Below are 26,478 nucleotides of genomic sequence, written 5' to 3' on the forward strand. Positions count from 1 at the left end.
GGAACGACCGGCGTACAGAGGTAGAAGATGATGTCTGTGCTCAGTTCGGGCCCACCCATGTGCGTGAGGAAAGGCCACGACACATTGCTTGCGTGGCAGGAGGCGGACGATGGGTTTGCTTTGATCCCCCGGGTGATCAGAAGCATTTTCCTTAACCAAAGGCTGAAATATGCTACTGACTATTGGGAAGGGATTAGTAGGGGTTAGTGGGGCTTGGGTGAATGACCGGGATCAACCCAATCCCTGTGTGGATTAGTTCCAGATCTGGTTTCAATCCCAGGAAACCGAACGAGGCCTTACTGGGCTGGCTAGGAAAAACCGACCGACCCGGGCGAGACGCCCCTTCGGCCCTTGACTACTAGCAGGCTCGCAGTGCCATTTTCCCACACGATTTTGCGGCCCCAATTCCCAAACCTTCAGAGCGAGCCAGAGAGAGAGAGAGAGATGGCCACCGTAGCCGGGGCCGGAGGCGGGAAGATGCTGCCGCGGCGGCGACGGCTGCCCCTCGGCGACCTCACCAACCTCCCCTCCTCCACCTCCGTCGTCACCCGCCTCAAGCCCGCCGCGCGATCCAAGCCCCGCTCAAGCCCCACCGCCTGCAGCAGCACCAGCAGCATAGGCTCCTCCACCGTCCCCCGCTGCGCTCCGCCTCCTCCTCCCCCTCCGCCTCTCTCCGGTAAGCTACACCACCCTCGCTGGTACCACTTACTAGGGTTTCGCTGCATCCGGAAATCACTTGTTCGCTCCGCCAGCAGCCGCTGCTCCTGAACGAGCTGCTTACGGGATTGCCTTAATCGGTCCCCACTTGCTCAACTAATTTGATTGTAGGAGGGGCAAGTAGAAATTCCTTGTCGATTTTCACAATTTCCGTGCGTATTCATGTACTTGCTGTCCATTTAGGTCACTTTGTGCCGATTTGATCCTGGGAACGTATGCCCTGCTTGCTCACTACACTAAAGCAACTAGGCGTTTCGTGGATGGTTTGGTGTGACATGGATTAGTTTAATCGTGCATGCTCTGCTCTGAGGCAGTTTTCTCAGCTTGTGATGCCCAATGTTAACCGAAATTATCTACAGGAAATAGGTTTCCTTGCCATTGTGTTTTCTGCACCATTTGTATCTGTTCTATGGCAGTGTGAAAAGTATTTCTCCTTTTCATTAGCTTCAATGGAGTAATATTATGCTACGCCTTCTTGCTCTTTAAATTTGAAATAACAAGCAACGATACTAGCTCCCCCAATGAAATAGATAGGCACCAGGCCAGAGAGCAAGCCCGAAGGTTGCTTTTAACGCTCCATCAGAAGTTCAGAATAAGTGCACTGCCCACGTGCTACTGAAATTTATGATGTGCCATCCTAGTTTGCTCCCAGAAACAAGAGATTCTGGAAGCTAGCACTTCGTTTGGTTCCTTTATTTATTTCATTTATTGTTGGTAGCAGTTGCTGTGATCAAGGGCAAGGACAAACCCACAAGGGAGCTTCAAAGTTCTACTGCTCACCTAAAGAAGATTCGAAAGATCAGGTATGTTTACATTATCACTCAGCTCCAAGTAATGCTCATTTAGAACTCAGAAGTTAGCAATGAATATGTTGGCTGTGCATGCTCATTGCATCATATCATATTTCTGGAAAGAAGTTCACCTTCGTTTGGAAAGCAATATAGGCGCTTGGGCTCATTTAGTGCGGTAATGTAGACCGGATGGTTCTGCTGAGATTTAAACCAGCTATGTTATTCCTCAGCATATAAGCTATTCCTTGTGTGGTTTTCTGCATAATGTCCGTTCCTGTGAAGTCAACAGGCCTGGTATGCACAGTAACTACAGTTGTGCCAAAATTATAAGTTTAGGTACTAACCTTGTACAGCAGCCGAGATGTCCTCACTATCCAACTTAATGAGCCCCCTAATCTTCTCTGTTGTGTAGACAGAAATCCTGGGGCCATTGTTACTGAATAGATGCCAACAGTTTCATGCTGATCTACTTGCATCTTCTTAGATGACTTTAAAAAGACATCTATCATCTATCTTGCCATGGTCACGGTGGGCTACCCAGGTGATATTGACAATGAACAAGCTAAGACAGTGTATACCACGTTGGCATGTTTTAACTCTTTCCACGTCATGGTCGCGGGATGATGGATTTGAAGGATCTTCTTCAGTGATTCCAACTCTACACTAATCCGACCAGATCTGCGTTTTTGAGGGACCTGCATGTTTTGTTTTGTTCTAAACCAAGGATTTCCCAGCCTTGAGCAACAACTTCAGGAATCTAGACTATGGTCCAAGGTAACTCAGTTACACTGGACCATTGCTTCATACGGCATTTACCATGGAGCCTGACACAGATTCCTAGTGATGTTACATGGTCCATATAAGGAGAGGAGTTGTGCTCGGGTGCGGTATCCAAGTAATGCTCGTTTAGAACTTAGAAGTTAGCAATAAATATTTAGGTTGTGCACTCTCATTGCATCACATCCTATTTCTGGAAAAAAGTGCACCTTCATACTGTATCATCAAGACAGTCCATATGTATTACAGATATTTCATTGACTCGGTCACTTTCTTGGTTCTGTGTTTTTATCTTGTTCCTCCACCTATTGCAATGTTGTCCTTTTCTATCATGAGAAAGATCATCAGTGTTAGGTATTGTGTGGTCTGGATATTCATAGAACCAGTGTGACACCCAGCTTCAGACAGTATTGAAAGCGAGCAATGCCTATGGCTGGGGACATGTCTGAAAAACGAAAATGAAGGGTCTGGAAATCAAATCCTTTGCATAAAACCCAGTGGCGTATTGACTAATTTGTGTGCAGCAAGGACAAAAGTACACCGCCATTTCCATATGCTGTTCCTACACCTACACAATGAAAATTAGTAATACATTGGTGCATTTTTTTTATCTGTGGGTGTTACACTTAAAATCATTTAGCATTTTAGCCTTAATGTGTTCCACTCACCATGTTTAGTACTCCCTTGGTTCTATGTTAACTGTCGCTGATTTAGTACAACTAATAGGGAATGGAGGGAGTATCATTCATATTGCCTATTGCTTTGTTCCACTTTCTTTGCTGCTGCCTTTCTTTTTCTTACACGTGAGTCTATTTGTGCACTGCACTGCTGAACATTCACAATTCAAAAATATGATGTTATCATGGTTATTTCTTATTGATTGATCTTTTCCGTGTATACCTCCAGTAAACCAAAGGTGAAGACTGGAGACGCACTGCCTGTGGCGTCATCACCTCCCAGCAAAAAGCCAAGGAAGGTATATCATATTTCTACACTCAAGTATTAGTATATTAACTTTCTACATGGCATTTGAGCAGCCCTTCTTTTGAAAATTAAGAAGTCCCTCTTGGCTACGACGTGGATATTTTCCAATCATTAAACTGTCTTTGGTTCTGTTTATTTCTCTAGAAGAATGTGAACTCTTATTACTTCGCTGTGTTTGCTTTTTAGCTAACAAGGGGAGAGCCCCTGCACATGGATCCTTTGGACCAGAGTTCTGGTGAGCTGCTACCAAATGTAAAAACTGGAGACGTGCTGCCTTGGGCATCATCACCTCCTAGCAAAAAGACAAGGAAGGTATATCAGGTTTCTGCTCAAGTATTAGTATTTTAACTTTTTATATGGCATCTAGCAATCTTTCTTGTGAAAATTGTGAGGTCCCTGTTTGCTACTCCGTGGATCTTTCTCCATTCATGAAACTGCCTTTGGTTCTAGTTTTTTGAAAAGAACGTGAACTCTTATCACCTCGCTGTGTTTGTGTTTCAGGTAACAAGGGAAGAGCCACTACACATGGATCTTTCCGACCAGAGTTCTGGTGAGCCGCTACCATTACCAAGTCAGGATTTCATCGAGGAGCGGAGAGCCTACTTTGCGGAGATCGATGCGTTTGAGATGGTTGAGGAGTTTGTTTCATCAGAAAGTGACCTACAGTAGATGTTTTCGACCTTCTGCTCCGTGCTTTGTATGAAGTATATAAGTTGGATATATACACAGGAAATAGAAGAGAACAATCACATATTGCACATGGGTATGGTCTTGTAGAAATTAGCAGAGTTTCCTCGTAGATTGCGGAGTGAAGCGAAGTATTGCAGTGATTCCTGTAGATTGGCATATCCTCTACTGGTAGTAAGCAGTCTCAGTTAAACCAGTGTAGTAAATATAGAGGGTGGTAGTATAACACTGGTGGATCTTACATGTGTTGCACCTATATCGTGAATTGGGATGATATAACTAATATTGCTGCTACCATTTATATATACAGCAAAGAAACACCAAAAGTGTTCTCACTTTTTACTTGTTTTCATATGGTGGGTGATTGCTTTCGGTCGAAACGCTGTTCATTCTTCATGTTTTAGGTGTGATGGGTACTAGGAGGACTAGATCACAAATTCATTATACATTTTTTTTTTTGCCTTTTTGGTGTTTTATTCATGTCTTAAAATTTAAAACTAAAGAAAGAAATTGGGAGCATATGGTGCCAAAACACCACTCCCAAAGAGAAAGAAGTGTATGGTTGTTTCATACTCTAGCTTGACTGTTCATTCTTAGTTAGAAGACCACGAGTGCAGTGCAGTTCTTGGTGTTGCAGGGTAATCATGATGTTTGTGATAAGCTTTGGGTTCCCCTATAATATGTTCAGATTACATGATCGGGAGGCCATTCCACATTGTTGGTAGTAGTACTAGTACATTATACTAGGTTGATCTGTTCCTGGCTTCGTGCTGTGATCATATATGTATAACCTGAAAAGGTATGATAGTTTCCTGCTCGAGCTTAATTTACAGTTGATTCTTCAGGTAGAAGACTACAAGATCAGTTCAGTGCTTGCAGTTGCAGGGTAATCATGTTGTTTGTGATAAGCTTTGGGTGCCCCTATTATTTGCCCTTGATTACATCATTGGCGGGCTATTTCATCTGAAGAGCATTATTGGTACCAGGACTACATGATACTTTTTCTTGACAGGGAGACTACATGATACTAGGTTGCTTTCAGTCCCTTCACATAGACTCATAACCTGGAAAGGTATGTCAATTTGCTTTCCACCAGTGGGTTTCTGAATAATAAAAGATCTGAAAATCCAGAAGAGAAGACGATAATTCACCAAAAAGCTGCACTACATGCAGCTGCAACTCCACAACCGAATTTTCTATTCTCACTTTCCTGGTCCTTTAGAATGTGCAATTAAACTTTAGCTTCATCATCGCCTCATGATTATTAGCGTAAAGCCTTTGCCTTAACACTATGCAAAGGAATTAACTTTCAAGGCATGTTCAAACTGCTGGCTTTCATAGTTTAAGCCATGACAGCAGAAACTCACGTGTACTCTGAACGATGCGTGGATCTACCAAGACCATTGACCGTTGTCTCAGGAAATGAACTGAAAATCTCTTCCTAATCAGCACTATGATGTTGAACTGGTCATGCACCACTAAATTATTGCTGCTCTGCTTTACTACAGTAACAGCCAGTAAGCTCACATGTTAGTTACCAACGACATCCGCTTGCATTTGGAATCTAATGATGGGAAGAAGACACCGGCCAGGTTCAAGTTCAATCATGATTAAACATTTGTAGTGTCAGCTAATCACGTCCGATATCATCAGTGAGATTTCAAACCAATTCAGGTGCTCGATTTTACACATAGGCGAGAACACTCAATAAAATTTAGTGGAATCCATCGGTTTATCTTCGATCTCGGTCAATTCTAGCGTGTGCTATGCATCATCTAACCGGAAGAATATATCCCCTACGGTGTACATTACCATGTGCTATCCATGGTAAAGGAAAGGTGTATTTATATCTGTGACATTTTTTGTCTGGTCTGAGGGAATATATAAGCTCCCATTAGTCCAGAATATATGTTGTGACATACAAACAACCAAGGACTAAGAAATTTATTTATTTTACCCATATCATTAGAATCATATTTTTTCTCTGTTCTTTTTTTCCTAGATGCGCCATCATTCGATATTGGAACTGAAAGCATATAGGTGTTCTGCCTTCGGATCTTTGGTCACTAGAAAATGTGGTTGATCTCGAAAATTTAGTTTGGCTTTCATGGATTATTTAATGCGTTCTTGAACCTTTCCTTATGTGTAATCATATAAGCATGATTCGCCGTTGTAGGAAGGTCTTTATATAAAGGAAACACTCTGCATTTCCATATAGCTTTTTTTATTTGAAATGGGGATAAAGACCCCGACCTCTGCATCATGATGATGCACACGACATTCCCATATAGCTAAAAACATATGGTATGTGTGCATCTCACATGATAGCTCCTGCCTGCCTTCAGCTCTCCTTACTAGAATAGTACCCACGAAGACACAAATGGGGTAGAAGCTTAGAAATGAGAGATAAATGAGCACCATGGGGCCTAGCTGGACGCTTGATGAGAGTGAGAGGCATCTGAAAACATAGGGGGTACATTATGGTAACCTCTTGTAGTTGCTGGGCAGATTAGTGTGCTTGGCTGTCAAACTAGACTAGCAATATCCGCGCTAGACCAGCCTGATCACGTTATGTACCTACCAATTCTTCCAATTCTAGCTCTGTAAGATGAAGTGCAGCAAGATAGCTTACACCGGAGCAGAAACGATTTGGCTCTCTAGCTGGGGAAACACGCGTCACTAGTGCAAACTGCCGTGCACAACTGCACCTTTTGCTTACATCGACCGGCACCGGCTACTAACCAGATCCTCGTGTACAAACTATATTGTGCACAGTTTTTCAGTAGTTTAGCTTATTTGTAAATTGGTCTATATGTATGTAAGTAAATTAATTATGGTCCGGCATAAAACTATTTTTGACTATCAACATTTTGGCTCCCATGTGCAGATGCTCTCACTATCTGGGCGACCCATACTGCTAGGGATCTGTACTTGACCGAATTTCTTTGTCGATATTAGCTTACAGAAAATGACATATAGAGGCGCATGTATGGCTAGAAAAGGTAGGAGGCGCCCACCAGGAGAGTCTTTGGTTGACTCTTGTCGTTAACAGGAGTAGCATGCTTACGAACTATTTTGATGGACCGAGAGAGCCCATGAAGCGCCAATAACAGTAATTCATCATGACATGATTGAGGGTGTCGCTAGAAAAAGACCGGCCTTTCTAAAGGTCCGATCTCACGGAACTCACCCTCACGCGCATGAGCGCGCCGCTGGCACGTAGTACAAACTACTCTGTAGCCACTCGCGACACACCGGACAGGTGCGCGCGCGAGTACATCCATGACGCGCACCAGATGCGAGCAAGTCTTCCGCGCGAGATTGCATTGAGCCGCATCATGCGTGCATTGATCGGGTACCACATACGAGTACAGTTATGTATATAGAATGATTACAGTTACATATAACAGCGAGTATAGTTACGTGCACCACACGAGTACAGTCGCACGCACGAGACAGGTACAGTCGCCCACACGAGTAAGTACAATCGCGTACATGAGCAAGTATAGGTACAGTTGTGCATACGAGACAGGTACAGTGGCGCATATGAGTAAGTACAGTCGCGTACACGAGCGAGTACAGTTACATTCACCCACATAAGACAGGTACAGTCGCGCACACGAGTAAGTACAGTCGTGCACACGAACGAATACAGTCACACACACGAGTAAAGGGAAAAATGCACCAAATACATTCAAAAACAGAAGTACTTATCAGTTTATGTAGAGGTACAGTTAGATACATAACACGAGTACATCCATAGTAGTATAGGAAGTACGAAAACAAAATATCTCAAAATCTATCAACATGGGATCTAGTTTTGAAGATCTCGACGAGAGGGTCTCAAAAAACGGTTCGTAATTTGGACTTACGGTTCTCAAAATATTTCATTTTGAAAAAACGAATCTAGGAAAAAAAAAGAGAAAAACTGACACAACGCAGCCTCCCCTGTCTTCTCTCTCCTCCATCATTTCCACCTTGCTTCTCCTTGCGACACGTGGCGAGCAGGAGACTACTTCCCAGGGATTTTCTGGCACCACAGCGTGGCACTTGTCGCGTGCGGAGCGAGTTGTCTTTCCTTCGCGAAGGTCGGCCTTTTTCTAACGATTTTGCATGATTGATTATGAACACTAAAAATGAATTAAAATGAAAAAAGGCCCAACACCAACATGTAGGGTGTGTTTCATAGCTTGTCTCAACGCAGATATTCTTAGCTCATACGGCAGTTGGCTGTTTGGTAGCCCGTGTTCCTTGCTTGTGCCATGTCCACCTTACCCCGAAAAGGCCTCTCGAAGAGTATTATTGGTACCAGGACTACATGATACTTTTTCTTGAGAGAGACTGCATGATACTAGGTTGCTTTCGAGCCTTCTTCACATAGACTCATAACGTGGAAAGGTATGCCAATTTCCTTTCAACCAGTGACTTTCTGAATAAGAGAAGATCTAAAAATCCAGAAGAGAAGACCATAATTCACCAAAAAGCTGCACTACATGCAACTGCAACTCCACAACTGTGGTGACCCGGCATACCACTGCATGGTGTAGTATGCAAGTCTGATATAACACCAATGAAACACCGTTCCACTAGTATTATATCGCTCAGAGTGGTACAACAGAAACATATGCGGGTCCAAGGCATGTCTATAGAATTACAACATTGACTCTGTTACAAAAGATCATCATAGCCTCCTACTTTACAATGAGGTAAAACTGCAAATAAACTCCAGAAGAACGACTCGTAGTCTGATTCTATCACGAACTCTATTTGTAGAGTATTTAACTAGCTATAGAGGCTAAGAATAGATTCTAGCTAAATAGGAGCTAGGTTTAGGAAGCTAGTTCCCTTCTATGGCTAAACTAGGCTTTCTCTTTGTTGGATGAGGTATCTGACTCTTCTGAAAAGGTCTTGTCTCGTGAAGTAGTTGTTGACTCCTCGGCCTTCGAGTTGTACTGTAGATCCTCCTTCCATGCCTCCATATCTAAGCAGGGGATTTAAGAGTGGGATGAGTACGAGCGTACTCAACAAGTTCATTATAGGAAAGAGGTGTTTAATGCACTAGCTACAACATTAGACCAGAAAGTCTAATACCAATGCAGATTTTCATAATCATTTCTTCAAAAGGTTGCTTTTATTCCGAAGAACTATGTCCGTCAGCCTTCACCGGTTTACTAGAACTTCATGGAGCTCCTTTCCGAGCAGCTGTCGTAGCTTCCATATCCCGAACAGTGAGTGACGGTCACGATTCTTTACACTCTGCAGAGGTGTGTTGCTTTACCCATAAGAGATCTTAACCTTGGTGCCAACCAGGTGTACATTCCTGTCCACACTTCCTTTGGTGTGAGGCCCGGTATAAGGTCTAGCCAATCATGTTCCTCCGCTACCTCGAACACCCACCCGTTGTTGCATGCCCCGACCCTGGGTCCACGCCGGTCCCATTATTCCCGTAATTTCGTGGTGGACCCCGACCACGACAACAGTTTGGGACTCGTTAACCAAACTCCTTCGCCGGTAGCTGCAACCCATCATAGACCACATTACCGTGGGGAATTAGAAGGGGATCCCCACCCTCAAGTTGTTCCGCAGGCAGCAACCGCTACGGTAAGCAACAGCTATACCCACTACAAAAGATCTGACATACTGTGACGAAAATCCTCATGATGCTAGTCTGTAACGTCACATAATATCATAATGTGTGACGTTTTTCCCTTGCCATCACGAAATTCCAAAATCCGTGACGGCCACACAATCACCGTCACACATTAGCTTATTTTGTGACGACCTCGGTAGCTTCCATGACGAGTGTGGATGTGTCACAGAAAAATTACAATCAACAACACTCTTATTGCGTCACATAATAACTTATGGGAGGACTGTATAGTCAGGACACACATATACATGAGAAAATAATGGGAATTTTAATATTAAATAACGAACAGGCTATCGGAACCAATAGAGTTGATATATTTGTTCATTTTTTTATGTCAACTGCATGTCACGCTGCTTCCTAGGCTGCCCTATTTAAAGCACAAATCCTCATATGTAGTAAGACTATGCACCCGATGTGAAATCTACAATTTTTTTGGGGTCGTTTGTGCCGTTCATCTTTCTACAGTTACCCCGCTTTCTAGGTTTAGTTAAAGTCTAAATTTGTAAGGATGGACCAAGAATAGGAGGAAAAATATCAACACTCGTAATATCAAATGCATATAATTTTAAAAATACATTATAATTATTCTCATATAGTAGATTTTATATTGTATATGTTAACATTTTTTCTAAATATTTGGTCAAACTTTCGACTAAACCCAGAATGCGAATTAATTGTGAACGGAGGGAGTAATAGAGATACAAGTCATTTTGCACAATAAATAAAAATTAAATGGATATCATCAATGAAAAATAATTTCCCTTCCACCGAACATCCTCTCCCTCCAATTTCCTCACCAAAAAATATACTGTATTTTCCCTCCCTACAAAATAGAGTTTTCCCACGGCTCCTCTTTTCTTCCTCTCTTAATGTCCCCACTCGTTGGTCAGTTGAAAATTTTCCAATCCCTACTCTAATCCTGCGAGGAGGCAACGCCCACTTCCCCTATTTCTCCGGCTCCTCGCCACGCACCAGATCGAGATGCCTCCGATCCATCCGCACTCGCCGGAACGGCGCCGCCCTCCTCATCTGCGGGATCGAGCTCCAGCACCCACGAGAACGCCACTGCCCGCACATGCGCGAACGCCACCGTCCTCCTCAAGGTAACAGCCTCTTCTGCAAACTTTCGTCGTACTGGAAACTGCACGTACTATGTGTATTGGTTGCTCTTGCCACAATCGTTGTGCAGACTATGTGTCGTGTTGTTTCGTCCTCTCCCCTTGCAGCTTGTGTTATGATTCCTACTACCTCCGGTCGGTTTTAATCGACGCCGGAGTGTGCCTTTTTATACGCTAGCTATGTGTAGCTCCGCGTCGATCTTTTCCGTCCGGAGGGAGTAGATATCTAATTAGATTCATCTCTTAAGTTGACAGAAGCCATGGAGGCGAGCTAGCAATGATGTTGGTCTGAGGATTCTTGGTTTCATCTAAATACTATCTTGCTCCTCTTCCGCCGCTTCTCGCCATTGATCAGATCGGCGGACGAGCACTCCGATCCAACCGCCCCAACCTGTTGCAATACGGCGGCTGCCGGCATCCCCTCCAATCCTCCCCACTGTTGCATCGCCGCCGATCTCACTTGCGAACCATCCAGCTCTATTCTGAATGCTCCCTTCCTATGTTGGTTCAGTTCGAAAATAAGGTAGCAGTTTATCCTTTTGTGACTGAATTAAGAAGATAAACTTTACATTACCTGTTTCTTGGTTAAGAGCTTTGATATATTCCGGCATTTAGACTGTAAGTTTATTTGCTTACATTTGAGTAGATCAGTTGAAAGTGGCCGAAAATGGTTTATTTACTTGAATTCAGACTTGAGACCCAAAATATTACGTACATAGGACTACACAATGTAGTACTGCACATGTACCAATAGGATTACATTGATGTTATGATAGTTCTTTGAAAGCTGAATTGAGCATATCCTTCTATAGTGGCTACTATTGAACATATATGCACTTGATCATGCACACACACTGACAAGGTCCTGACTCGGTTCAGCGCAAGCAAAGGCACGACCAGAGCAGTAGAGCACGCGCCAAAAAAAACAGGATAAAACATTCATATTAATTAAGGAGACGGAAAAGAACATCAAAAGAACAAACAATCAAACAGAACTGGTACATGTTGTTTCATGCTGGTGCTCGAGCTGATTGGAGAAACCATTTGCAGGCAAGAAGGTTGTACAAAATATCAAGATTTTTAGCAGGTCTCCTGAATCGTCTAGATAAACACTAGAATAGATCATCAGCAGGTATTCTGATTTGTACATTTTTTGTTCTTTATCTTGCAATATTCTTAAGGTATTTTATTCTGGGTACAAAGACAAGCATAATCCATTGTGGAAGAGATACTTCTTCTTACCTGCCGAGCGCCCCTATTGAGATATGCATCAATCCAACTTATTACTAAATCTCAACAGGACTTCTATTCGATTACCTACACTGTGTTGTACAGAGAGTTTCTCCTAGTTTAACTGAAAACTGAACCTGCAGTTCCATGCTCTCTGTATTTTAATTAGTTTCGTTCATCATTTTTTCTTTCAAATCTACAAAGACAAGCATGCTATCATATAAATCTATGTGCTGAAGCAACTACAATCTGTTCTGAAACTAAATACTTTTGAGCTGATGCTCTGTATATCCAACTTGTTTTTAACTTATTCCCCTCCGGTTATTCATATATGATGTGAATAGTAACTGGTAATATTTAGATTTTGGTTCAGCCCTAAGTAACTTTGTCTAAATTTTGTTTGCTGGAGTTACCTTTTCCATAGGGTTACCTATATGCGGATCCTGAGCGCAAGGTATTAATTCGCATGCTGAAGCATTATTTTACCTACTTGATATGTTATATACTATATGCTACAGGGTATATGCGCCCTATGTACTGGAATACTGCTCTGCATTCACAATGACTATGTTGAACTTGTTATATTAGGATCAACTGGATTGATAGTGTAGTAGTAAAAAATTCGAACCATTTGCAGGTCAATACATGTGGGTTTCCCCCTTGGATGATTGAAAAGCATCACTTTATTAAAATCGACGTGATTGATAGTGTAGTATTAAATCTTTGGTATCACTCTTGGCAAGTTTTGAATTGTAACCACATATTATTACTGGCTCGAAATGTTGGAATCATATTATGGAAATCTAACACATACTACTAGATTCTAATATGAGTATGCAGCTACATCTAGATACAGTTTCATGATTCATTATGATTCATTGTGTTTAATTTACATTATTGGTACTTCTGAATACTAAAATCATTATGGGGATATGCGGTTATTTTTGTAGTATGTCCATCTAGAGTTGGTACTTAGTGAACTGATGCAGGTTTATTCATAACATCAAACGTATGATGCTACTTTTATTGTTAGATTGCACTCTTGTGTCAATCCAAATCAACTTTATTTATGAAAGTTTTCTAATTGAGTGCAGGAGGCTGGAAACATAAACATGACTTGATAGCAGAGGACACATCTGTTAGAAACAATTCCTGGCTTCTTACGTTTGCTTCAACTTCGGTCTCACACAGTATGAAGATTAACCGTGTGTGTTTGTAGAATTGGAACAAAACATTAGCAGTAGTAGTTTCCGAGCGGTGCAATTGATTAGCTAGTGCGTGCAGTTTACGAGTTTCAGTTGTCAATTTATTTTCAGCATGTTGATACTTTGTAAAGTCAATATGTACTTTCGACTTTCATTGAATAAAGGATTATTATGATACTCGAACACGACCATGGCATAACCGAACCGTAGACTAGCGTACCGCACTAAGATGTATGGGCCATTTTCGATGGTCCAACAAAAACTGAATTAGCAAAGTATCAGCCTAAAGCATAATATTTAAAAATAATCTAGGATTTTGAATAAACTAATCTCATGACATCACATATGACATCACATATGACATCATCCACATTTGTGACGTTATTTAGCCCGTGGGATGGTCTCCCAGGTGCTGACATCAAATATGATGTCATTCATACTTAGTGACGTTTTCTCGCGCGCCGCGTCACTAGGGAGTAATCTCGTGACGGGGATTCCGTGACGATGCTTGTGACACTCAAACTACGTCACAGAGGGATCTTCCGTGACGTTAATTGCTATTGCATGACGTTTTAAGCTCGTCACGGTATATCAGATCCCTTGTAGTGACCGTGGGGAATTAGAAGGGGCTCCCCACCCTCAAGTTGCTCCGCAAGACACAACTGCTACGGTAAGCGCATCCGTTGATGAACGAGAGGTGGAAACACTTTTGACTACTCCGTCCCACTCCGGATCTTATGGTTAACACGGTTATTACGGCACAAGAATCATCGGCGACATTTGTTGTTTAATCCTAGATGGATATAAACCCGTGCAATGGAACCTCCACCATATCAACACAATCCATGGTTCCATTGCCCACCACATAGTCATATTCATAGTTATGAAAGTAGTGGTTTTGATTTTTATGCAAAATAGTGATATCCATAATACTTTGCAAGTAATTTGATAGAAATACTCAAATGACATGAGCAAGTGATGAACTTGCCTTTCTTGACTGCAAGATTATGCAGGCAAGGTCTTCGATACGCAATAACTCCAAATTCTGAAATAGCATCATCGTCCGATAAGGACGATGTTTAAAAGATTGGCAAGGATGCAATAATGCATAAGAATGAGATGCAATCGCTCTAAGCGTGACCTAACCCCGATGATTTAGGATCAGTGAGTTGTAATGATTGGTTTAGGGTGTGTTGCACTTTTAGAGTGATTCACATACAAGGTTCTTATTCAGGTGTGATTTACTTGGTATTATAAACAGGTAGATAATAAAGCATAATATTCAATTGAGCACACAAAGAATGATGATTGGCATAATGTTAACAAGTAAGGAACAATGGTCAGTTTTAGTACTATATGGCATGGTTAATGATTGATTATCCTATACTTTAAAAGAATAACTTTTGAAGAACATGTAATTTGATAAAGAACAAGTATGGTAATTAGGTTTGTGGGTTGCTATAATTTATTACTGGTTCCAAGTAGTTTCTGGAGTAAGTATAAGATGGATCACAACATAGTTGGATTCATCAGCAACTAGGGCTTGTAAGGTTGAGATAAGCCTAGGCATCCTAAGCAATTCATTATACATGGTTGTTGTCAAGGTTGGTTTATCTTGCTAGTGATAGCTGGCTAGGGTTTATAGGTCCTTATAAGCGTGGGTTGATAATGATTCCTTATTTTCTTCAAAAGAATAACTTTTGAAGAACATACTTCTTAATTAATAAGAAGTATATCAATTAGAGTGGAAGTGGTCTAGGTTTTACTGTTGGTTCTATTAAGTCAGGAGTAATTGGCTCCTGAATAGGATGGTTGATAAATATCCAATACTAGTAGGGTTTAGTGAAATATGGTTAGGTAATGCTCATGTTTTGGCATAGTTGCTCCTGAGGTTCATCACATTGGTGTGATGCTAAGTAGGAATGAATATGGATGATGGCTTTGGTAATAGGATCTAGGGTTTACAATTGGTTCACCCTACTTTGATTATCTAGGTTTGATGAAGATGAACTCATGGGATATCCCCCTTATTAGTGATAGGTTTTCTAAATTTTATGTGACATGGCAAGTATGTAATTGCTATTATGGTTCTATGTTTTGAAAGGAAAGTACCATGATCACATGTTCTAACCTTGGGTTTAGGCTAGAAGCAATTTAAGGTTCACATGTAATAATGGAATTAGGGTTCCTAATGGAGTTAGGGTTTTAGGGTTTCTCATGAAATGATAGGGTTCTAGTTTTTTTTCTCTTATGGAACTAGGGTTTTCTAAGTACCCTAAAATCTTGGATTAATAACTTCATTAATAAAGTTGAAGTTATTAATAACTTTGAAATAAAAATAATATTGGATTTGTCCTTTTATTATTTTTAAAGAATTAATAATTAAGGTAATTATTAATTAGGGTTTAAATCCTTCTGATAAGGATTTGTCAAATTAATAGATAAAGAAAATTAGTTTTAATGTTTTCTTTATTTATTTACTGGTTTTTATTTAATTTGGAAACTTTTTATAATTATTGAATTTTAATTAAATTTGGAATTAAGATTAAAGGCTTAAATAACAAGTATAAAATAATTGAATTTTTATTAGAAATAAAAATTTCATTTTATATTTTTATTGGATAGAGTTTTCTTTTCTAAGAATTTTGATATCTCATTTATATTTTTCTGACTTGAATTGAATTTTCTAAATTCATTTGAAGTTGCAGCAATTATGAATTTGAATTTAAAACAGAAAAGGACTAAGGCTACACGGTAGTTTACCCACACAGCCACCGACCGGGTGGGGCTACGTCCACGCCGCCTGCCACGGTGGTGGCTACGTGGCACAGCTCACGGTGGCCGGCGGGGCAGTCGACGACGGCGCCGCCGTTCCCGGGCTTGCGCGGACGGGGTACACACACCAAACGATACAGCGCGCCAAGACGAAGCAACTGGTACTCGCGCCGCTCCTAAGTGGTCGCCGGAGCGTGCTCTCCGGCGAGGTACCGCGGCGGCGCTCGCAGGCGTATGGCGCTACGACGATGGAGGGGGCTAGGGAGGATGCCGTGATGCGCTAGGGAGCCAGTGACTCACCGCGAGCACGCCGGGCGTGTCGGCGAGGCCAGAGGTGGACGGCATCGCCGGAATTCGTCGCTCCCGGCGTCGGGGAAGACGAACTCGACGACGATGTTCTGGGACGCCCCACCTCGATTCCTTGCGCAGTAGTAGCAAGGAGAACACGGCGACGTTGATGGTGTCCACGGCGAGGCTCGGGGGTGCCCCAATCGACGGCGGTAACCATGGCCGGTGTGAGCTAGGGTTTCGAAATTGGGAATAATGAAGAAGAGAGAGGGAAATTGAGCTTCCGTGCGTTTTTATACCACCACCGGTGTGCGCTGGAGGTCAACGAAGCCGGCGGCAACCGCGGGACGTGGAGGTGGTCGACGCCGTGGCGTCCTCCCGTGGCGCAGAGACGAAGGAGACGAAGCTCTCCTCGTCCACTTCGTATTTATCCGAAGGGGTATCGTGGGTCGTGTTGGGCTGCGGTTTGGGCCGTGGTGTTGGGCTCCTCTCGCAGGCTGCTGCTGGGCTGTGGTAGCCCAATAGGTATGTCTCTCTTTTTCTTATTTTCTTTTCTCGTTTTCTATTTTTCTCGTTTTGTATTTGCTATAATTGAATTCTGTTTTTTTTAATTCGAATCTGTTTTGCGAGATTTTAAATGTATGAATCCTTTTGGGAGTTTATAAAGATAATATCATAACTTCTTATAAGATCTTAAAAATATTTTATATGTGTAATGACACCTTTGTTTAATAAATGTTATTAGGGATTGGAAATGAGCATCTATATAGTTATAATTTTCAATATCAATTTAGGGTGGTCCAATCTATTTTCAAATAGGCCCTTTCAAGTACCTATTGATAGTTAGGTTTAATTATTGCCCTATTTCAAGGTTAGCACTATTATTGTGTTTTTAATGACACCCAAAAGATACTAGAGTAGACATTACTCTATTCAAGGTTAGGCTTTGTTTACAGATAGGAGTGGTTGATCACCACACATGGATTTAATTATGGAGCTTAGCATTAGATGTTTCTGAGGTTTAATTAGTGAAACATAGAATTTAACTAATGTCAATCATAGGGTTTTAATCATATTCACCTAATGGCAATTGGTTTGAATCACCATTATGGCCTGGTTTATGTTATGATCACCATAGTGATACATAAACTAAGGTTGAGATTTAATTCTAGGTTTTAGAGATGAGATGACACCATATTGCATGTGCTAGGGTTTAATCTCCCCTAACCAAGATAAGTTGGTTACTTACTTAATATTTCATGTGCTTCTCTAATTTTCTAAGGATTTGGGAATTGGTTTTTACCTTCTACCAATTAACTTCTATTATTATCCTCAATTAATCATTAAAGTAACTATAATGGTTATAGTTCTTTTTATAGTTAACTTTGGTCTTATGGATGGATGATTTCCCACCATATTAAATATGGAATTATACTCTAAGGTTTTCTTAGGTTCTTAAGTGAAGAATAGGTGGAATGTAAATGTGGTAAAATTATACATGTGATCACCAAGTGGTTCACAAGTTAAGGTTGGGGTCTAAGCCTAGGGTTGTTTATTATTGATCTCCTTATAATTTCATGTGGCTAATGATATCTGCTTATCCTATTAGGGTTTACTTATCCTCACATACTTCAAGAGCATGATCATGGTTAAACATGATCCACTTGTTCTTGATATCCTTACCTCAAGTTTTTAGGGTTTATGATCATCACTCAATTTATAATGATCAAGGTTTGGCTTCCTAAGGTATCTCTCATTAAATGGATTTCTCACTTCTATTCTACTTTCTTAAGTGTAACACCTTAGCTTGGGCTCTCTTATAAAGGAATGGTTTATTCTAATGTTTATGGTGTACTCACCATATCTCAATAAATATTAAGTCTAAAACTCCACTTGGCTATCTTGGTTGAATTAATCTCCTCCTTACTTTTATCAATTCATGGATATGTTATTATTCCATGTGATATTAGGTTGTCTCGCCACTCCAAGATGTAATGGTTAATCTCCTGATACTTTGGTTCAATGATTGTCCTTGAGTCTTAAATAGGTAAAGCTAGGTTTAGAATAAATGGTTTCTCTTATTTGGGAAGGACTTCAATGCTAACCTAATATTAGGCTCCATTGAGGTTGATGTGATCATCAAGATCTATGTTTAACATTAATGGTTATCTCTCTCTAAGGTTGTCTTGACGATGATGATTTGAATACTTGGATGTATATCCAAGGTTTAACTCAAGGTTTGTTATTGCTTCTTTATTAATTATAATAGAACTCTCACCTCTCTAGGTTTGATGTAAAACTATTTGGAATAGAGAAGAATATATATTTCTTAGTTGGAACTCCTTGTCTTGCTTCCAAGATTAAAGTAGAATAAATACCATGAGGTTCATGGTTGGATCATAGATTAGTTTGAGACATGGAAAAGATAAGTGAAGAATAGTTTCTCCAATTATTGTTGCTTGATTTCCAATTGAATGGATGTTCATATGTTATGGCAAGGAATATCATGTTGTGATCTTTAATAAGGTACAGTAGTTGATCCTTGATTAATAAGTTCTTGTGTTGATTTTAATTCCATTTGATCTAACCCCTTAGATCAAATCATCTCTACCCAAAACAAGGTTTTATCAAAGTCACATTGAGGTTTGTAGCGCTTGACTTGATGAGCTACTTCAATTCCACCAAGGTCAAGTGAAACTTCAGTTATCGTGGACTGTTTTACTTTAAAGCGCGAAAATTCCCCAGATTTTCTATGCATGAATGCAATGCACACATATGTTTCCTCTATTTTTGTAACCCCATTACCTGGGATATTACAACAACCGAATTTTCTATTCTCACTTTCCTGGTCCTTTAGAATGTGCAGCCACACCTTAGCTTCATCATCGCCTCGTGATTGTTAGCGTAAAGCCTTTGGCCTGGCCACTATACAAAGGAATTAAGGGCACATTTGGTTTACGCCCGCACTCGGCCCGATCAAATCCCGGCGTGACCAAATTATTAGCGAAGGAATCCGCCGCCCCTGGATTGCCAACGAATTGGGGGAAAAATGAACTGGGCTAGCCTAAATTTTGGAGGCCAACCAAATAGGAACCGAAGGGCATAGGCGTACCAAATTTTGGTAATGCCACCCTTGGTCTCAAACCAAACATACACCAACTTTCAGGGCATGTTCAAACTGCTGGCTTTCTTAGTTTAAGCCATGACAACAGAAACTCACGTGTACTCTAAATGATGCCTAGATCTACTCTGACCGTTGTCTCAGGAGATAAAGTGACAAATCTCTTCCTAATTAGCACTATGCTTTTGAACTGGTCGTGCACTACTAAATTATTGCTGCTCTGCTTTGCGCATTTTTCGTAGTGGCTGGGTTGTATATCCACCTCCCTAACCAAGTGAGCTAGCTACCAGCGACATTCGCTTGCACTTGGAATCCAATAATGGGAAGAAGACATTGGCCAGGTTCAATCATGATTAAGCATTTGCACTCATCTGTAGCTTCTCACCTCCCCTACAGCTAACTTGGTAGAGTAAATAAATATAGTGTCAGCTAATCACGTCCGATTTCATCAGCGAGATTTCAAACCAATTCAGGTGCTTGAGTTTACACATAGGCGAGAACACTCGCTAAAATTTTGTGGAATCCATCGATTTATCTTCGATTTCGGTCAATTCTAACGTGTGCTATGCATCATCTAACCGGAAGAATATATCCCCTCCCGTTGTATATTATTACCATGTATTATCCAATTATCCATGGTAAAGGACAGATGTATTTATATCTGCGACATTTTTTTTGGGTCTGAGGGAGTATATAAGCTCCCATTACTCCAGAATATCTATTGTGACATACGAACAACCAAGGACTAAGGAATTTATTTGTTTTACCCATATCATTAAAAGCATATGGCTTCTCTGTTTTTTCTTCCTAGATGCACCATCATTCAATATTGGAACGGAAAGCATATGGGTGTTGTGCCTTCGGATCTTTGGTCACTAGAAAAATGTGATCTTCTCGTTTCAAAAAAAAAGTGATCTTGAAAATTTGGTTTGGCTTTTACGGATTATTTAATGCGTTCTTCAACCTTTCCTTGTGTGTAATCATATAAGCATGATTCGCCGTTGTAGAAAGGTCTTTATATAAAGGAAACACCACCGCCTTCCCATATAGCTAAAAACATATGGTATGCATCGGACATTATAGCTCGTGCTTGTCCGCATCTCTCCTTACTAAAATAGTACCCACGAAGACACAAATGGAGTCGAAGCTTAGAAATGAGAGATACAATGAGCACCATGAGGACCTAGCTGGACGCGTGATGGGAGTGAGAGGCATCTGAAAACATAGCGGATACCTACTGCTAACCTCTTGTAGTGGCTAGAGAGATTACTTTGCTTGGCTGTCAAATTAGATTACCAATATCCAAGTTGGGCCGACCGATCGGTTCTCTCGCCTACCAAATGTGGCTATTCTAGCTCTGTAAGATCAAATTGCAGCAAGATAGCTTGACACCAGATCAAAAGCGATTTGACACCTGAGGCCCTCCGCCGGGGCGGCAGTGAGGAGGTGGCGGTGCGCCCTCAGCACGTCTTCGGCGGGCTAGGTCGTTAGGCCAAGATCTGGGCTACGAGGCCGATCTGGCCGATGGGTCCAGCCACGGCCAGGGCGGAGGGATCTGGTTGTTCCTCGGATCGCCGGTACCTGCAACCTTGCGCTTGGACTGCCTCCTTCCTCTCATGTCACTCCGGCATGGAAGTGACTGGTGGCATGGGGGCCTGCTAGTCTCGCGAATAATGGCGGTGGTTCTAGGATTTCTTCTATCGCCAAGATGATGATCTACTGGTGCTTATCCCCATCGATCTAGCGGAAGTGGCGTGTTTCGGAAGGCTCTGCCGGCGCTTCATGAGGCGTTTTATGCTTGGAGTTTGCCGGATCGGGTGGGATTCGATCGTGCACACCCGTGTTTTACTATGACTGTTTGGTTCGGAGGGTGCGTTTCGAAGCTTTGCTGGTTGTTAATACCATGGAGCATGTTCTCGTTCTGTGATGCTGACGAAGAATGACATGGAAGCCAAGATCTGAGATCTAGCAATGTTGGCTCGAGTCTTGATGGCAATGAGGAATTGGCTTGGTGATTTATGACTTGGAGCATTGGCATGCTAGTGGGGGCGACTGCACAGAAGAAGGTCATAGTCCTACCTCTGCGGGTGAAAACCCAAGCTCCGCCCTTAGTTAGTTGTGCCTGGCAATGGCCTTGTTGAAGACATTGTTATGAGAGCGAGGACTTTCTTCAGGGTGAAAACCTAAGATCTATGATCGGGAGATGACGGTGTTTGTGCACTGTTCCCTTCTTGAAGGCGTCGCTTTTAAAGAAGCTAAACTTCAGAAGTTGTTTTGGTGGTATTAGTACTATTGTTTCAAGGATTGAATCATTGTAGCGGAACTTTAACTTTTCTTTTGTGTAATTCTTCTTTCTTTTTTGGTTCTGTGCATCCATAGTGTTGCTAGGGCAATGCGTTTTTGCAGAAGATGGGTGTAATTAGTATCTTCGTAATATTAATATACACTTTTTATCGGAAAAGTCAGGAAAATATGCATCTCTAGTGCAAACTGCCATGCACAACTGCACCTTTTGCTTACATCGATCCGCTATTAACCAGATCCTCGTGTACAAACTATTTGTGCACAGATTTCACCACTTTAGCTTCTTTGTGAACTGGTTTATATGTATTTAAGTAAATTAAGTATGGTCTGGCACAAAACATAATCAGCAAAAGGATGACTTTTTTTATTTTGCAATATAATCAAGTGATTGTATAATTTATTATTCCGTCTGTGCCAAAAAAAATGTGTCGAATTTGTCTAAATTTGGATGCATCTATATACTAAATAGTATCTGAATACAACTATATACTAAATGGTATCTAAGTTTGGATGCAACATCTTTTTTTTGAACGGAGAGGGAGTAGTTAATTCTAATTTTGGAGATTAAAAAAATAAAACCGTACCAGTTACTGGGCTGGCTAGGAAAAACCGACCGACCCGGGCGAGACGCCCCTTCGGCCCTTGACTACTAGCAGGCTCGCAGTGCCATTTTCCCACACGATTTTGCGGTCCCAATTCACTAACCTTCAGAGCGAGCGAGAGAGAGAGAGATGGCCACCGTAGCCGGGGCCGGAGGCGGGAAGATGCTGCCGCGGCGGCGACGGCTGCCCCTCGGCGACCTCACCAACCTCCCCTCCCCCACCTCCGTCGTCACCCGCCTCAAGCCCGCCGCGCGATCCAAGCGCCGCTCAAGCCCCACCGCCTGCAGCAGCACCAGCAGCATAGGCTCCTCCACCGTCCCCCGCCGCGCTCCGCCGCCTCCTCCTCCGCCGCCTCCCTCCGGTAAGCTACACCACCTTCTCTGATCTCACTTACTAGGGTTTCGCTGCATTTGGAAATCACTTGTTCGCTCCGCCAGCAGCCTCCTGAACGAGCTACCTACGGGGTTGCCTTAATCGGTCCCCCCTTGCTCAACTAACTTGATTGTAGGAGGGGCAAGTAGAAGTTCCTCGTCGATTTTCACGATGCCGTGCGTGTTCATGTACTTACTATCCATTGATTTAGGTCACTTTGTGCCGATTTGATCCTGGGGACATATGCCCTGCTTGCTCCCTGCACTAAAGCAACTAGGCATTTTGTGAATGGTTTGGTGTGACATGATCAGTTTAATCGTGCGGGCTCTGCTCTTCTCTGCTCTGAGGCAATTGTCTCAGCTTGTAATGCCCAGTGTTACCGAAATGCTCTACATAAATACTGCAATTGTGTTTTCTGCACCATTAGTATTTGTTCTATGGCAATGTGAAAAGTATTTCTCCTTTTCATTAGCTTCAATGGAGTAATACTATGCTACACCTTACTTTTACCGCTGTATCATAAATTCATAATAAGTGCACTGCCCACGTGCTACTGAAATTTATCATGTGTCATCCTAGTTTGGTCCCAGTAGCAACAGATGTTGGAAGTTAGCACTTCGTTTGGTTCCTTTATTTATTTCATTTATTGTTTGCCACTAGTTGCTGTGATCAAGGGCAAGGACAAACCCACAAGGGAGCTTCAGAGTTCTACTTCTCACCTCAAGAAGATTCGAAAGATCAGGTATGTTTCCATTATCACTCAGCTCCAAGTAATGCTCATTTGGAACTCAGAAGTTTGCAATGAATATGTAAGCTGTGCACGCTCATTGCATCATATCATATTTCTGGAAAGAAGTTCACCTTCGTTTGGAAAGCAATATAGCGCTTGGGCTCATTTAGTGCGGTAATGTAGACCGGATGGTTCTGCTAAGATTTAAACCAGCTGTGTTATTCCTCAGCATATAAGCTATTCCCTGTGTGGTTTTCTGCATAGTGTCCATTCCTGTGAAGTCAACAGGCCTGGTATGCAGAGTAACTACAGTTGTGCCAGAATTATAAGTTTAGGTACTAACCTTGTACAGCAGCCGAGATGTCTTCACTATCCTACTTAATGAGCTCCCTAATCTTCTTAGTTGTGTAGACAGAAATCCTGGGGCCAACGTTACTGAATATTGTTACTGAATAGATGTCAACAGTTTCATGCTGATCTACTTGCATCTTCTTAGATGACTTTAAAAAGACATCTATCACCTATATTGCCCAGTTGTAGAGCACTGTCTTCTGCCATGGTCACGGTGGGCTACCCAGGTGCTATGAACAATGAGCAACCTAAGACAGTGTATACCACGTTGGCATGTTTTACCTCTTTCCACGTCATGGTCTCGGGATGATGGATTTGAAGGATCTTCTTCAGAGATTCCGACTCTACACTAATCCGACCAGATCTGCGTTTTTGAGGGACCTGCATATTATGTTTTGTTCTAAACCAAGGATTTCCCAGCCTTGAGCAACAACTTCAGGAATCTAGACTATGGTCCAAGGTAACTCAGTTATACTGGACCGTTGCTTCATACGGCATTTACCATGGAGCCTGACACAGATCCCTAGTGATGTTACATGGTCCATATAAGGAGAAGAGTTGTGCTCGGGTGCGGTATCCAAGTAATGCTCATTTAGAACGTAGAAGTTAGCAATAAATATTTAGGTCGTGCATTCTCATTGCATCATATCCTATTTCTGGAAAGAAGTGCACCTTCATACTGTATCATCAAAACAGTCCATATGTATTACAGATATTTCATTGACTCGGTCACTTTCTTGGTTCTGTGTTTTTACCTTGTTCCTCCACCCATTGCAATGTTGTCCTTTTCTATCATGAGAAAGATCATCAGTGTTAGGTATTGTGTGGTCTGAATATCCATAGAACCAGTGTGACACCCAGCTTCAGACAGTATTGAAAGCGAGCAATGCCTATGGCTGGGGACATGTCTGAAAAACGAAAATGAAGGGTCTGGAAATTAAATCCTTTGGGTAAAACCCAGTGGCGTAATGACTAATTTGTGTGCAGCAAGGACAAAAGTACACCACCATTTCCATATACTGTTCCTACACCTACAGAATGAAAATTAGTAATACATTGGAGCATTTTTTATCTGTGGGCGTTACACTTACAATCATTTATCATTTTAGCCTTAATGTGTTCCACTTACCATGTTTAGTACTCCCTCGGTTCTGTATTAATTGTCGCTGATTTAGTACAACTAATAGGGAATGGAGGGAGTATCATTCATATTGCCTATTGCTTTGTTCCACTTTCTTTGCTGCTGCCTTTCTTTTTCTTACACGGGAGTCTATTTGTGCACTGCACTGCTGAACATTCACAATTCCAAATATGATGTTATCATGGTTATTTCTTATTGATTGATCTTTTCCGTGTATACCTCCAGTAAACCAAAGGTGAAAACTGGAGACATACTGCCTGTGGCGTCATCACCTCCCAGCAAAAAGACAAGGAAGGTATATCATATTTCTGCTCGAGTATTAGTATATTAACTTTCTACATGGCATTTGAACAGCCTTTCTTTGAAAATTAAGAAATCCCTGTTGGCTACGGCGTGGTTTTTTCCAATCATTAAACTGTCTTTGGTTTTGTTTATTTCTCTAAAAGAATGTGAACTCTTATTACTTCGCTGTGTTTGCTTTTTAGGTAACAAGGGGAGAGCCCCTGCACATGGATCCTTTGGACCAGAGTTCTGGTGAGCTGCCTTGGGCATCATCACCTCCTAGCAAAAAGACAAGGAAGGTATATCAGGTTTCTGCTCAAGTATTAGTATTTTAACTCTTTATATGGCATCTAGCAATCTTTCTTGTGAAAATTGTGAGGTCCCTGTTTGCTACTCCGTGGATCTTTCTCCATTCATGAAACTGCCTTTGGTTCTAGTTTTTTGAAAAGAACGTGAACTCTTATCACCTCGCTGTGTTTGTGTTTCAGGTAACAAGGGAAGAGCCACTACACATGGATCTTTTCGACCAGAGTTCTGGTGAGCCGCTACCACCAAGTCAGGATTTCATCGAGGAGCGGAGAGCCTACTTTGCGGAAATTGATGCGTTTGAGATGGTTGAGGAGTTTGTTTCATCAGGAAGTGATCTACAGTAGATGTTTTGGGCCATCTGCTTTGTGCTTTGTATGAAGTATAGAAGTTGGATGTATACACAGGAAATAGAAGAGAACAAGCACATATTGCACATGCTTATGGTCTTGTAGAAATTAGCAGAGTTTCTTCGTAGATTGCGGAGTGAAGTATTGCAGTGATTCCCGTAGATTGGCATATCCTCTACTGGTAGTAAGCAGTCTCAGTTAAACCAGTGTAGTAAATATAGAGGGTGGTAGTATAACACTGGTGGATCTTACATGTGTTGCACCTATCAGGCATCGTGAATTGGGATGATATAACTAATATTGCTGCTACCATTTATATATACAGCAAAGAAGCACCAAAAGTGTTCTCACTTTTTACTTGTTTTCATATGGTGGGTGATTGCTTTCAGTCGAAACGCTGTTCATTCTTCATGTTTTAGGTGTGATGGGTACTAGGAGGACTAGATCACAAATTCATGATGTTTTTTTTTCCTTTTTGGTGTTTTATTCTTGTCTTAACATTTAAAACTAAAGAATGAAAGTGGGAGCATATGGTGCCAAAACACCACTCCCAAAGAGAAAGAAGTGTATGGTTGTTTCATACTCTTTTTTTTTTTTTTTGCGAGAGGTTGTTTCATACTCTAGCTTGACTGTTTATTCTTAGTTAGAAGACCACGAGTGCAGTGCAGTTCTTGGTGTTGCAGGATAATCATGATGT

At 41.7% G+C, this 26,478-nt stretch overlaps 1 protein-coding gene across 2 annotated transcripts; it reads left to right on the top strand.

Moving 5' to 3' along the window:
- Nucleotides 1-436: 436 nt before the first annotated feature.
- On the top strand, nucleotides 437-26,133 carry LOC124666107. 2 transcript variants are annotated; one of them, XM_047203460.1, is made up of 5 exons: nucleotides 437-676; nucleotides 1,439-1,520; nucleotides 25,069-25,138; nucleotides 25,329-25,424; nucleotides 25,614-26,133. In XM_047203460.1, exons 1-5 carry the CDS (start codon nucleotides 445-447, stop codon nucleotides 25,776-25,778), a joined length of 645 nt encoding a protein of 214 aa, XP_047059416.1. In that variant the 5' UTR covers nucleotides 437-444; the 3' UTR covers nucleotides 25,779-26,133. The 2 variants fall into 2 exon arrangements, with proteins under 2 accessions (XP_047059416.1, XP_047059415.1); XM_047203459.1 differs by lacking the exons at nucleotides 25,069-25,138; nucleotides 25,329-25,424; nucleotides 25,614-26,133 and adding exons at nucleotides 3,192-3,261; nucleotides 3,456-3,581; nucleotides 3,771-4,298.
- The last annotated feature ends 345 nt before the right edge of the window (nucleotides 26,134-26,478 follow it).

This window comes from Lolium rigidum, chromosome 6 (assembly GCF_022539505.1).
Source record: "Lolium rigidum isolate FL_2022 chromosome 6, APGP_CSIRO_Lrig_0.1, whole genome shotgun sequence".
NCBI classification, from domain to species: domain Eukaryota; kingdom Viridiplantae; phylum Streptophyta; class Magnoliopsida; order Poales; family Poaceae; genus Lolium; species Lolium rigidum.